The sequence below is a fragment of the Oncorhynchus mykiss genome, chromosome 8 (genome assembly GCF_013265735.2).
Source record: "Oncorhynchus mykiss isolate Arlee chromosome 8, USDA_OmykA_1.1, whole genome shotgun sequence".
NCBI classification, from domain to species: Eukaryota; Metazoa; Chordata; class Actinopteri; order Salmoniformes; family Salmonidae; genus Oncorhynchus; species Oncorhynchus mykiss.
In genome coordinates, this window is record NC_048572.1 from 65737635 (window position 1) to 65751957 (window position 14323).

General features: G+C 42.5%; 1 protein-coding gene across 9 annotated transcripts in view; it reads right to left on the reverse strand.

Moving 5' to 3' along the window:
- Positions 1 to 626: 626 nt before the first annotated feature.
- LOC110530368 (catenin delta-2) overlaps positions 627 to 14323 on the reverse strand; it is a 144119-nt gene continuing 130422 nt past the window's right edge. For 6 of the 9 annotated variants that reach the window (XM_021613364.2, XM_036985995.1, XM_021613357.2 and 3 more), the window contains 10 exons: positions 12233 to 12350; positions 10145 to 10330; positions 8774 to 8962; positions 8265 to 8415; positions 6223 to 6454; positions 5561 to 5645; positions 4834 to 4960; positions 3670 to 3801; positions 3431 to 3507; positions 627 to 3324 (listed from right to left, as the gene is read on the reverse strand). In XM_021613364.2, the coding sequence (XP_021469039.1) occupies positions 3073 to 3324; positions 3431 to 3507; positions 3670 to 3801; positions 4834 to 4960; positions 5561 to 5645; positions 6223 to 6454; positions 8265 to 8415; positions 8774 to 8962; positions 10145 to 10330; positions 12233 to 12350 (1549 nt within the window). In that variant the 3' untranslated portion in view covers positions 627 to 3072. The remainder of the gene's footprint in view (positions 3325 to 3430; positions 3508 to 3669; positions 3802 to 4833; positions 4961 to 5560; positions 5646 to 6222; positions 6455 to 8264; positions 8416 to 8773; positions 8963 to 10144; positions 10331 to 12232; positions 12351 to 14323) is intronic. The other 3 variants (XM_021613362.2, XM_021613358.2, XM_021613359.2) reach the window with 2 other exon arrangements.

Below are 14323 nucleotides of genomic sequence, written 5' to 3' on the forward strand. Positions count from 1 at the left end.
AATAGGAAAATGTGGATTGGAATAAGAAAACAAATTCTTTATACAATTATTATTATTATTATTATTATTTTTTAAATACTCTCAAAGTAACTGTAACATGCTGTCGGCACATCTAATAAATATTGGTGTAATTTTGAATTAGTGGAATGGAAGCTACAAAACAAAGCTAGGAGCTTTGTATGGTGGTTTTGACTTCTCAACAGTCACATTCCATTAGCAAAATGAGTTCACTGCACTGAAATAATTTGGGAAGTGTCTGATTGGAATGTTAATTCAAATCTCACACTTTTTTGTTACACCGGTCTGTCTCCCTTGGTTACAGGGGAAGTTTAGGAAACACTATGTTCTGAATCTGGAACGTCACCTCATCAAATCACCATTCAGACACACAGGGCATTGTCTCATCCACAACCGTGTCTCATCCACAATGTGATTGCAGATCAAACTTTATATTTGAGTTGAGTTCGTTTACTTCAAAGAATCAAAATATTTTCTCTATTACTTAACTATATGCACATATTGATGTAGAGGAGTAAACATAATTCCTCTGGCTGAACCAAAGGTTTTCGAACACAGTGAGCACAGACAAACCACACAAACGAACAAACAACCCCCAAAACAGTGACTCTTAGATGGTCAGTTTATATTTTTGTAGCAGTTTCAATCTGTTGAGGCAATAAAAAGTTTCACTTCTATAAAACACATTGTCTAGCAACAAAAAGGTTACTGACATAGTTCAATACAGTTTGTCAGGTATGCCTACTTTTCACAAGGACTGTGTCTGTTTTCAGATGCTAACTAATGAGAAGGGGGATCGTTTTAGGACATGTTGAACAATTTGGGTGTTTGCATCATTTATTCATTGTTCAAGCATCTGAAGATAACCCAGAAACTTCTAGAACGATATGTAGGGGAGACCAGAGCTCGTTGTCAACTTTTAACATACATTTCTTCTCTCCTGCATTCAGTTTTAGTGTGTAGTCTACCACTATTTTAATTCACATCGACTTAAATAAGATTTGATCATGCATTAGTGGGCAATGTCATATATTTTTCTCTATGTTGCCACATAACGTTATTGTAACATTTGATCAAAAGGAGGACTCACTATGAAACCGTGTGTCATGCTGGGGAAAGGGTGCTACAGGGTTTGTAGAAAACGACCACTTTTGTTCTTTCACAGATAAACACACACACAGACTGGATCATCAGCTCCATTGTTGATAACCGTTCACCACATTGACAAGTTTAAGGAAATCCAACAAGGATAAAGGGGATAATTTCCTTAGTCGTGATGAAAGACATTCACCTGTGACAATTTCAATACTCAAAGCTAGGGACATGAAGTGGCAAAATACATTCTATAAACACCAAAATACAAAGTTCTGTAGGTGTAACTTTTAGCACCTTGTCTTGTAGTTACGAGGTCTGTGACAACTTCCGTAAATTGTGGATATTCAGCCCCTGGTCTCCCCTATTTCTCATAGCAACAACATGACTAGAAAGTCAACATTTTAGTGTGCAGACCAGAAAATGAAGGTGAACAAAACCCTACATGTATTATTATGAAGTCTTTTCCATAATGTTGCTGCTTTAAGTGACATCCACGTCCCCACATAAAAAGTATATATTTATATATAATATATATTCATACTCTATTAACAGTTTAGTCTACCATTAACTTAATTCCCACCCATTTCTGAAGAAGAAAAAAAAACGGACTTTCTTAAACATTGATTATCTTTCAACACAGATTCAACTAATTTGTACATATTTGGAGGGAATTAAGCTCTCAAAGATATTATTTCCGCCCCCCTGGTAATGTTCCAGTCTTGTTACAGTGTATATATAGCTTTATTCCATTGAAACACATAAAAAAAAGCATTTACAAACTGGCATCATTAGAACCAACAACTTGCTGTTGAATGTAAACTTCAACAGAAGTTCAACGTTACCCCTCAGCTTGGATATAACCATGTTTGGCACATTTTAAAAAACGGACAATGAGCACAATTCACTAGGAGGCTTGTGGAGGAAAAAAAATGTTTTCATGTAACACAGCGTTTTAGGAAATAAAACGTATTTTGAGTATATCCACCGTCCATCCGTAAACTGTTTTAGGCAGTGGAAGAGCACCAAGGAAGTGGAATGATGCTGTTGAGCCGCTTAACTCATTTAGGTCCACCAATTCACATAATCAGATTAGCAATAACTTTGAAATCCGTCCTTCATTTCGCTGCGAAAACATGTTTCATTGCTTGTAGTGGTTTGTTTGTGTGCAGACATTGTACTCTCTATTATCCCCCAGAATGTAACAGACAGACTAACATTATGCTGAGACAATAAGGAAAGGGACACAGGCAATTGTGTAATATACACAATGCACATGTATCTCCGTAATGTACATCAAATATTTTACATCAGAATTAAGGATTAAAAAAGTAGAAATAAAAAAAGAATTATAACAAATCAAAAGATACAAAGTCTAGAAGCAATTATTTTGCCCAGAGATTATACTCCTTACACACAACACAGGTTGAAGCCGTACGTTAAAACCTAATAAGAGTTTGTGACTGACAACTATTCTCTAGCTTGTGTAAATGACACTTCATTTTCTTGTGCTTCACATACTAATCTCTTTACTATACCACATATTTACAGTTGTCTTCCTTCTAGAATACTGCTGATCATCTCCAAGATATTCCGCTCCTTACACTCCAACGCTCCAAGCTTTTGGTGGTGACCCCATCATTTAATACCTTCCTTTCGCCTTTTGTGAGTTGTTTTCTAACAATATCCTGCTCTTTCGTTCTTCCTGTCTCTCTTTCCCTCCTTCCTTCTCTCTTTCGGACTCTAATTCTATTCCTTCTGCTCTGTGACTCTCTCTCTCTCTCTCTCTTTCTTCAAAGACACATGGGCATGGGACCTCTCTCTCTAGGATAAACTAAACTCGCTGAAGAAATGTCTTGTAGTATGCATGCACATGCATGGCCTGTCTGTCTTAGTCTCTCTCTCGGCTCCTCTCCCCCATCACAGCACACTGCTGACAACCAGTCCTTCCTCTATAGTCCACTAGACCCAGGAGTCCGGGGAGGCTGGGTAGTGACTGGTCTCATAGTTGAGTTCACTGTAGGGGCGGGATGCTGAGTAGAAGTCCACATAGTTGCCCGTGGACTTGAGGCCCAGGTGCATGTTTAGGTCTGTGGCCTGAGGAGGGCGCTGGTGCACCTGGTCCTCGTAGAACGCCTCCTCAAACTGTACACCAGGAGGGTTCTGAAACGGAGGGTAGGGCTCCTGGCCTGGGTTGGGCCCCTGAGCAGAGACCTATGGAACACACAGAGGTTAGATCACTACTCTGCAACTGGAGAGAGAGTACCTAACAGTGAGTGTTGCTCTTATAATGATATCAAGTAATTTCTTCATTCCTTACCTGGTTGTGTTTGATGTCATCACTGGGAGAGACGTAGGCTCCTCGGAACAATGTTGAGGTTCCACTTGAGATTTCAACTATAGGTGGGAGAGAAACAGAGAGAAGGTTGTTATCAAGTTGATTATTATAAAATGACCAAAAGGCTTCACACAGGTTTTAGAGTACACCTTATCTGATGAAAACACACTGACTCCAGAAACGAAGAGGAAACTGACGGAGGCCTTGAAATTCCTTCCTACCTGCCATGGTGTCTTTCCTCGAAGTGTGCTCACCCTTGTTGCCATGGTAACTGGCATTGGTGCCCGTTGACTCGTAGTCTGTCTTCCTCTCCTTAAGGCTGATCATCTCTCGGGGAGAGGCAGGGGCACTTGCTGCAAACACACAGATGACACATCACGTACACCATTAGCAGGAAAAGACGTTTGACATCCACTTGACTCCCTTCGTCATTATTAATCCTCCCACTCTCCTACATTGACACATTCTGTTGATACAAGGCAAGGAAGCTGAGAATAAAGCAGCTGATGACAACATCAGATAACGTTACTGTGCCATAAAATGGCATGAAGAAAACACGCATGTAATGAAAACAAATACATAGGCCTAACTAAGCGGGGATCTAACATCCAGAAATAGCTCTTCTATGAAATCTTTACTTAGAGAGTTTATTGCTTTCTAATAGGATCCATTAAGTTCAGCATTTCCACTTTAAATTTCATTAAACTCCAATTAGAGCACCATGTAACCTTAATGTCCCGAACGGAATCGACAAACACCTTCTCGTCCAAGAAGATCCTCCTATAATCACCATTAAACACAGCCAATGGCTGGCTACAGTACCAGGTTCTAGGTTTTAATAACAGTAGTACCAATGCCTCTTACATTTACATTTGAGTCATTAAGCAGATGCTCTTATCCAGAGTGACTTACAGTCAGTGCATTCTGACGACTATTCAGGTTTGTATTCTGCATTGGCCCTAACTGCCCCCGGAGCTAACTGTGCCTCCCAAGGTCTCTTCCATGAGGCTGCTGTGGTGACGAACAGAGACTCAGCTGTGGCATTCAAACCAGCCGTGAAGAAATCTGCTGGTGTATGTCATCCGAGTCATCCCTCCATCCTCCTCCTTTCCTCTCCTCTTCTTTCATCTTAAAGGGTAAGTGAGTAACTGGCAGTTGCTTATTAGTGTCTGTGCACCTCCGTGTCTAAGCAGACACCACCTCATTCTTCATTCATCCCATCTTTTATCTGAAATATTACTAAGCTTCCCAATTATTTTTGTCTGAAATTCATGGACAATATTTTGGGGGAAATGTCTGGCAATTACAGCTCTAAAGACTGAGACTGAGTTTGCAAAAAATGTCCAATATTGTAATACTATGGGGTAAAGATAGAATACACTAACCTGAGCGATTATTGGGAGATGTCCGTACAGGCGAGATGGATGGGGTGCGGGAGGAAGAGTATGGTCTTTGTCTATCTCTTTCTATTGTAGAGGATGAGCCAACAAAATGATACTGAAAATATCCATCCTGGGGAAAAAGGAGATTCATAAGGGAACTAACAATAATGGACTGATCTATACTGCTTACTATGCTGTAGGATCATACTCTATGACCATACTGTAAGATTTAAGATAATCTGGTCAAATACAAATGGGGTTGGAACTATACACACATTTAAATGAGGCCAAATCGAACAGGAGAACAATACGATACTGACTGGCTAACCATTAAAGTAAAGCATGCAACACCAGTCTTGCAGTTGATTTTTTTTCTCCCCCTCTCAAAGCCCTTAAACCTTCAAATTCTTAATCTGTCTTTCATTAAAGCATGTTTATCTACTCTCCTCAGGTCAACATTGAGAGATTCTTTAGTTCATTAAACTGCAGCCCAGAGGGATTCCAGCTTTACTCTCACTATCGATTCATACACTTAATGAGCTTGCTGAACTGTGTCACACATGACGCATGAACTGCTGTACAGCATACATTTTTGCCCTTTACCTCCTCTCCTTTACCTCCTCTCCTTTACCTCCTCTCTGGAGGACACTCCAGAGACTAATGCGTTACACTTCCAGCAGCGCCTTCGGCAGAGTTCTTGTGGTGGCAGCAAGTTCTTTGTATTACACACCTTTTTGTAGAGGCTGCGAAGGTCTCTGTACTGCCACATACTGTTGAGGACTTGAGAGGCTGCCTTCACCACTTTGGGTGTGTGTCTGGGAAGAGAAAAACGACACTTTATTTTCCTTGGATGAACAGAACAAAATGTTCTAATCAAAAGATATTGAATGCTCGCTGCTGGATGAAAGGTCACTAGCACAAAACATTAAAAAACACAAATTCAATAACAACAAAAATCTAAGCCAACAATTAAATGGAAACGAGGTCATTCTGCACTTCAGCACCATAGTCATTCTTGCAACAAAAAAAAAAATGAGAAAAATTGGAATGGATGAACGCAATTAGCAGAGACAAAATCCAATGAGTTTTGGTGTGCCAAAACAGAAAACCCACAATTAGGTACATTTAAAGGCATTTCTTTACACTGGTGAGTTATAGGGAAAACATCAGAAAAACAGCTACTAAAGTACATTCAGAGGGAAACTAACAGAACAGTGCTTATGCCCGATCAGCAGCTACATTCATTTACATTAGGGTTGAAGGTTAGGGTGAACAGAGTCTGTCTTGACAGTGGGATAACATGTTATATAAAGTAGCTGGCCAGCACGTATGCAGCATTTGGTTCCAGGTTAGAAGATGAGAGTGAACAAAGTATGACTTCTGGACACCTACTTGTCTCCTTTGCTCCTGGCGATACCGATGAGTTTCTCGATGCCTCCAGCGTCACGCAGAGCCTTGGTGTTCTCCATGTTCTTAGTGATGACCTCGTGCAGGGCACAGCAGATAGCCGTGATGGTGTCATCTGACATGGTCTTCCCAATAGCACCGGCAGCAGTCCCACCACTGCTGTTGTTGTTGTTGCCCCCGGGCAAACGGTGGACCAAGTCTCTCATTGCGTACTTGCCTGTTGTGGAGAGAAAGAGACCTCATGGTTAAGTTCTACTGTACATGAACATTTAAATCTATGTTCTACCATTTAGGAAACAGATTTTGAAAACCATGGGTGCAGAAAAACAATATTCTTTGATTTGATTTGAAATAAATATGGCAAACATGCTCTCCAAAAAGCAATGTTCTGTTTGTGACCAAAATACTTTGCAAGTCACAACAGCAATACAGGGGAAAGGGTAACAAATGGTCAAGATATCAGAAACGGATAAAGACATGCAGTATTTACTAAACTTCACATGATATGACTGCTGTAATCAAACAGTAGTGGCTTACTGGCTGGTCTTTGACCCCTTGTCTAACCTTGTCACTCTATGGACACTCAGCAGGAGAGCCTTCAAGATCAGAGATGTGCACAAGCCCCTTGTCCTATAGAGGCTACGTCCCCAATGAGTACTGAATGACTGAGCTAAAGTGGCTCTCTTGACTTGACAGGAGAACAATAAATACTGCACTTGACACTGAGGCATCTCACTTGAATCATTTTAAAAAGACAGTGCTCTAAAAACATTGGATATACTAACGATAATAATGATGTTTCAGCATTTACAGTAGTACAGTACACCTATGGGGTTTTAGTCACATACAAGAGATCATAAAAGACTAGAAAAGACTAAATAGGAATAGAGAGAAGGATAGAATAAGAGATAGAGAGAGAGTGGAAGGAAAGATGGGTATCAGCATATGCGAAAGGCAGGAGAGAGAGAGAGAGGAATTCAGAGCACGGTGCTTTTAATAATTCACAATACGGCCTCAAACTCCCTGCCTGACATTCACAGCTATATGATGAGGCTTTAATACATTGTCTGGTCAATGGGTCTTTTTTAAGACCCCGCTCAGCACTCATACACGACTGTAGGCCTGAGGACACTACATTTGCAGCTGGGATGGAAATGTCAATCCCCTCACGTTTAAAAGAAAGGCCTGGGAATGGGAACGACAGGGACGGTCTAGTCCTGCCAGGGCACAGTTACCATGCTGCGATTCATAGTAAAAGCATTAGCAACTACAACAGATGTTTGTAATGTAGATAAACAAAGAAACAGACAATCCTTTGGAGCACATTCCATGATATTCAAATATAATATGCCCATTTTAGCATTTTAGCAGCTATGACGTCAGAAAAAAATGTAATATGATAATTATTTTTAAGAATCATCCCTCAATAAAATACTATTCTAAACTAAAGCTATTAAAACTATAGTAAAAATCCCACATCATTGCTTTACAAAGTTCTTAGATGTGTCATATATAGCCAGACATAACATTGGTTTAACATGACTTAAGCATGTAAACAGATACTTGTGGGTTACTCTATTCTATCCACAGAGTAGGACGGCTGAAGGCCTGCAGCTCTATGACATGATGCACACGTCTACTTAACACAGAGCACCAGCCTGAGACGGCAAGAGCAGTTGCTATGGAGATGGAAGTTCCAACAGAAAACCAAGTTTATCAGAGAGATCAATAGTCTTTTAGTGCTGTTATGAGGAGAATTTCAACCATGTGAACACAGTCCACAAAGAGAGCTCTGCACACCCATCTCAGCAGAGAAAGACGCTGGTATTGCTGGCTGCAGAGAAGTGCATGGATATTAGCATATGCACACACGCGCACTCACGAGCGCGCACACACACACACACACACACACACACACGCACGCTCACACACACACACATACGCGTGCACCAAACACACAGCAAACACACACAGAGAAAAAACATTTGAATGTTTTCGAATACTGAATAACTGACAGCCGAACTAACCGATGAGGTCTTTGTTTCTGACGTCTAAGGCCATGTTTCTTAAAGCTGTGGCCACGGCACACACCACCCTGTCGTTGTCAATCCTCAGCAGCTCCACCAGGATGGGCAGACCCTTCTCTTTCCTCACTGCCGCACGGATATACACAGACCACTGGAGAGGAGAGGAGACAGAGAGGTCTGATTCACACATGTTTATGTTCTATGCTTTCAGTCAGAGTAGGATGACTATCTTATAGGATCTGGTATCTCCTTCTTAACTAACATTACAATAAGGGAACAGACCAATTACTTAGACCATATCTATCTGTAAGAGTTATGGCATCTTGGCAACGGCAGTTGGACAGCTCTGAGGAGGCCATAGCTTACTGTAGTGCTCCAGCTTTCTTGACTAATACAGTGAGTTAACAGTCACCAATTAGCTCTCTGGTTCAGGAAGTTCATTTACATGACAGTGTGAACAGTTAAATGACTGCCGTTGAGCAGCACTAAGGAGGGAGACCATAGCTTACTGTACTGTGCTGTACCTTCCAGCTGCCTGCAGCCAGGTTCTGCAGGGCCCCAGCCGCCCCCTCCAGGGTGTCTGGGTTGGAGCACTCAGACAGGAGAGTGAGGTAGGGTTTGACAATGGTGGGGTGCCACAGCATCTGAATGCCTTTGGGCGGGTCAGCAGAGTCCGGGAAGGGCCCCACACCATCCCACTGGGTGACACAGGATGGTGGAATGTTACTACTGGCCAATACTACAGGCATAATACGGGACATCAAACTGTTTGGCAACACTACTTAGTGCCACTGAAAATTGCTTAGTTATCACAAAACAGTGAAAAGGTAGAAACATTGAATATGGTTGAGACTTGAGTGACAAGTGAATCACACATTGCTTTTTGAATTATGAACTGATAGGATAAATATAATTAAGAATGAAGTAGTTAGTTAAAATCTCTGGGGCATATCTCACATACAAAATCATCACCACCAAGCCAACCACATGAGCATCTAATGTATCCCGGAGTAGATGAGTTGTACAGTCAATAGCATAATCCAACTCAGATGATAATCAAATATTGGCTTTTGCCTGGTTATTGTCCCAGACATGGCAGAGAAAACCATGACAAATCTCTCCTCTTCACATTACATTTATGTTATTTAGCAGACACTCTTATCCAGAGTGACTTACAATTAGTGCATTTTTCTTAAGATAGCTAGGTGAGACAACATATCTACAAACGTATCAAGTACATTTTTCCCTCAAAGTATTAATCAGCAAAGTCAGTGCTAGTAGGAAAGGTAAGTGCCATTTTTTTTTTAATGAAGGGCGTGTCAGGGGTGCCGTGAGATAGAGATACTGAAGATATATACTCTTCAAAGGTTTCAGACGTTTTCGGAAGATGGGCAGGGACTTTTGACTTTAGGGAGAAGCTTGTTCCACCATTGGTGTGCCAGGACAAAGAAGAGCTTTGACTAGGCTGAGTGGGAGCTGACTTCCTGTACTGGTAGAAGGGCCAAGAGACCAGAGGTGGCGGAACAGAGTGCTCGGGTTGGGATGTAGGGTTTGAACATAGCCGGAAGGTAAGGAGGGACAGTTCCCCTTGCTGCTCCGTAGGCAAGCACCAGGGTCTTGAAGATGATACGAGTTTCGACTGGAAGCCAGTGGACTGTGCGGAGGAGCGGGATGATCTTAGGAAGGTTGAACAACAGGCGGGCTGCGGCATTCTCTTCAAGCCCCTCTTTCAGAACTAAACCCAGTAAATGAGTAATTACCCATAAGATAGACCCCCCTCCCTAGCCAGCTTCCAGCACCACTGCTCTAACACGCTGGCTAATTGCTAACAGCTGCAGTTGAGATGTAGAGAGGAGAGGATAGAAAGGAGATGAGCCCACCTGATCATGGGCCTTCTTTTTCTTCTTCTTCTTCCCCCAGCAACCTGAGCTCTCGGAATCCTTGCCGTTGGCATCGCCACAAAGCAATCCATCAAGCTCATCCGTGCCTATCTGCTGTCCCTGAGATGTCTCTGCAGCTAGTCGATACGAGAGGTTCCTCAAAATGCACACACAGTTTTCAATGGTCTGCAAGGACAAAAGAGGGAGATGATGAGAGATGAAGGGAAGGAGTGGGTGAAAGGAGAGAGGGGGAGACGAACAGAGAGAGAGCGAGAGAGAGACAGAAAGAGAGAGAGGAAGATAAATAGAGAGCAGTATTTCAATTTGAGGAGTGCCATGAGATGCTTTGCTTGTCGGCCATGTAGCGAACAAAGTAAAGTTAGGACTTTATTTCCTCCAATGTGAGCAGACAGGATGTTTTAGGGATGCTATAAACTGGGGCAAATGCATGAGTTGCTTTCGAATAGACAGAGCATGCAATGCAATAGACCATGACTGCATTTGATACAACACACACAGACCTTGTTACTAAACATTGCCTACTGTATGTTACACTGTTGACAGTCTATTATTTCATGACATCTTCCACAGCAAAATAGAGCAGATGCCAACCCTTCAATGGAACAATTAACATAATTAAAGTATGGCTCTTTATCCAGTCTAGAAAGGCAATTCAATTGGAACATTAATTGACCAGTCTGTTAAATGCAATTGGTACAGTAAAGTCAGGTGCATCTCTTTCTGATGAATGACGAACTCCTTGTACTCGTTAGATTGCTGTGCTGGATCCAGGCCAGAGCAGTACTGTAGTGACAATCCCATTGTAGTAAGCAGTGAGGCATTCAACACCATAGTGGGGGACTCTGATCTTGTAAAGAATTTTCAGTGGGATTAGGGCTGCCAGATCGCCTTCAAACTGGTTGGCAGAAAGTAGTCCAGACATAACAAAGGCCCTCGGAAATCAAACGAAATAGGGCACTCATTTAGAGCACGTATGTAGAGGTACAATCGGAGGAGCTTTACGGTACCATAACCTACTGCACATAGTTATGAGTGTGGTAGAGAGGACAGATATGGAAGGCATTTCAACAGGGAAGAACAGTTTGTCATGGTTACTGCTTGACATCAGAAAAATGTAGATGGGCTGCGCATCGCTCGAGGTTATCATGTACTGTATGTGTAACCGGTGTGAAATGGCTAGCTAGTTAGCGTTGGTGCGCGCTAATAGTGTTTCAATCGGTGACATCACTCACTCTGAGATCTTGAAGTAGTTGTTTCCCTTGCTCTGCAAGGGCCGCGGCTTTTGTGGAGCGATGGGTAACAATGCTTCGAGGGTGGCTGTGGTCTATGTGTGCAGAGGGTCCCTGATTCGGGGCGAGGAGAGGGACTGAAGCTATACTGTTACATATGTACATAGTACCTAGTCCATTTTCTCTCAGATTCACAAGGTCTTCTACAAGACATAAACAGGTGAACTTGAACCACATTGTCTGACATTGACAGTGTGTCAATTTCTCCATGCATGACCTGTGATTGAATCCTTCCAATAGTTGAACACTGACTAGTACTTATAGAGGATCAAATCTTAACATAATATACATAGGCTTTGTTTCAATTATACTAAATAATGCATTTCAAAGCAGGATAAAAACACTAGCTCCATAGACTTTGAGGCATTCATTCGCAGGAAATTGGACATCTGGTATGAGCTTTTGGGAAATGACCAGTGTAATCAGAGCTGTTGATGATCTGTGCTAGCGTCTAGTGTTTATCCTGACTGCACTGTACTGTAGATCCTCACCAATACCAGGAAGTCAGCGCCCCCTATCTCTCCATGCAGAGCACCAGAAAGGACAGGATAGGTGTTGAGCAGCTAAATCATGAATAAAGAAGGCCATTTACAGGGGATGATGAGGTGGAGAGAGCCAGGGAGGCAACCTTGACAACACACTGATCCAGATCCACAACATGGGACGTTCGTGTGTGTGTGTGTGCTATAATGATGGGCAGCCCCTGTCTGTGATTCCCTCCGCGTCATGTTAAAGGGTCTGCTTTATGAAAGGAGATGAGAGGAACACAAAGTCAAACCTTGCTATCGATCTCGCTGCTGCCCAAGGCGGTCTGGATCACGTAGAGCAGAGCGTCGGTAAGGCCCTCGCACTCTCTCATCCTCCTGCGAGCCTCCTCCCCCGCAGAGCTCACATTCCTGCAACAACAGCCAGTCAGACATTTCTCTTCAGCATTGTATCACTGTCATATTGTACAGTCATATTGTAGTTAACCGTCATCATGATTTTTCAGTTGAATTTCAGGACTAAATATTGTACTTCTTCAGTGCTTGTCATCATAGTTGGTTGAATATAGGATAACTACATAATGTTAAAGATGTATAGATGGGCCAGGCTTGTCATGGTGTCAAACATGTTCCCACTCTGGGTGCATCCCAAATGGCACCCTATTCCCTATACACTGAGTGAACAAAACATTAGGAAAACTTGCTCTTTCAATGACATAGACTGACCAGATGAATCCAGGTAAAAGCTATGATCCCGGCAGGTAGCCTGGTAGGCAGTGGCATTGGGCTGGATTGAATCCTCGAGCTGACAAGGTAAAAATCTATCATTCTGCCCTGAGCAAGGCATTTAGCCCACTGTTCCCCGGGTACCATGTATGTCGATTAAGGCAGCCTCTGCACCTCTCTGATTCAGAGGGGTTGGGTTAAATGCCAAAGACTTGTTTCAGTTGAATGCATTCAGTTGTACAACTGACTAGGTATCCCCTAATCAATGTCACCTGTTAAATCCACTTTAATCAGTGTAGATGAAGGGGAGGAGATGGGTTAAAGAAGGATTTTTAAGTATTTTGTGTATGCGTGCCATTTCAGAGGGTGAATGGGCAAGACAAAATATTTAAGTGCCTTTGAAAGGGGTATGGTAGTAGGTGCCAGGCGCACCGGTTTGAGTGTGTTAAGACCTGCAGCACTACTGGGTTTTTCACACTCAACAGTTTCCCGTGTGTATCAAGAATGGTCCACCACCCAAAGGACATCCATCCAACTTGACACAACTGTGGGAAGCATTGGAGTCAACGTGGGCCAGCATCCCTGTGGAACGCTTTCGACACCTTGTAGAGTCCATGCCCCAACAAATTGAGTCTGTTCTGAGGGAAAAAGGGGTGCAACGAAATATTAGCAATATTTCCTAATGTTTTGGACACTCAGAGCTTATTTTTATTTAACTCTTATTTTACCAGGTAAGTTGACTGAGAACACATTCTCATTTACAGCAACAACCTGGGTAATAGTTACAGGGGATGAACAAGCCATTTGTAAACTGGGGATGATTAGGTGACCGTGATGGTTTGAGGGCAAGATTGGGAATTTAGCCAGGACACCAGGGTTAACACACCTACTCTTACAATAAGTGCCATGAGATCTTTAGCGAACACAGAGAGTCAGGACACCTGTTTAACGTCCCACCTGAAAGACGGCAACCCTACACAGGGTAGTGTCCACAATCACTGCCCTGGGGCATTTGGATATTTGTTTTTAGACCAGAGGAAGGGGTGCCTCCTACTGGCCCTCCAACACCACTTCCAGCAGCATCTGGTCTCCCATCCAGGAACTGACCAGGACCAACACCGCTTAGCTTCAGAAGAAAACCAGCAGTGGGATGCAGGGTAGTATGCAGCTGACTGTAGGGTATAGTGCAATACATCCTGTCTCCTCTCCGCTGCCCTTTAAATGTCAGGTCATTAAAAGTCTGTAATGGTGCAGCCAGCCTGGTCTTATAACAGGCCTTTGTATGGACAACATGGCCTATCTGTGTCTCCTGTTAGAGGTTTGGCCCAATTGATAGGGAGATTATTCAGCCATACCAAGAAAAAGAGCAGTAACTGCACATTTGGTCAAAAACGAGATACTGACATTTTTGATACATTAAATACATGCTTATCATGTGGACAAATATCCTGCCTCCACTGTGTTGTGAAAATTGGGCTCATGTTTGCAGTAACTGAAAAGAGTTGCAGTGAAACCAGGGACAAAAGCAGTAACTGCCATCACTCACATCAGTTACTGCCTTTTACCTTGGTTTCACTGATCTTTGGGCTGCAGTGTCTACGGTTTACCTTGGCATTATTTATTGTCCTTTGCTGATACAAGTATCAAACTATATGACA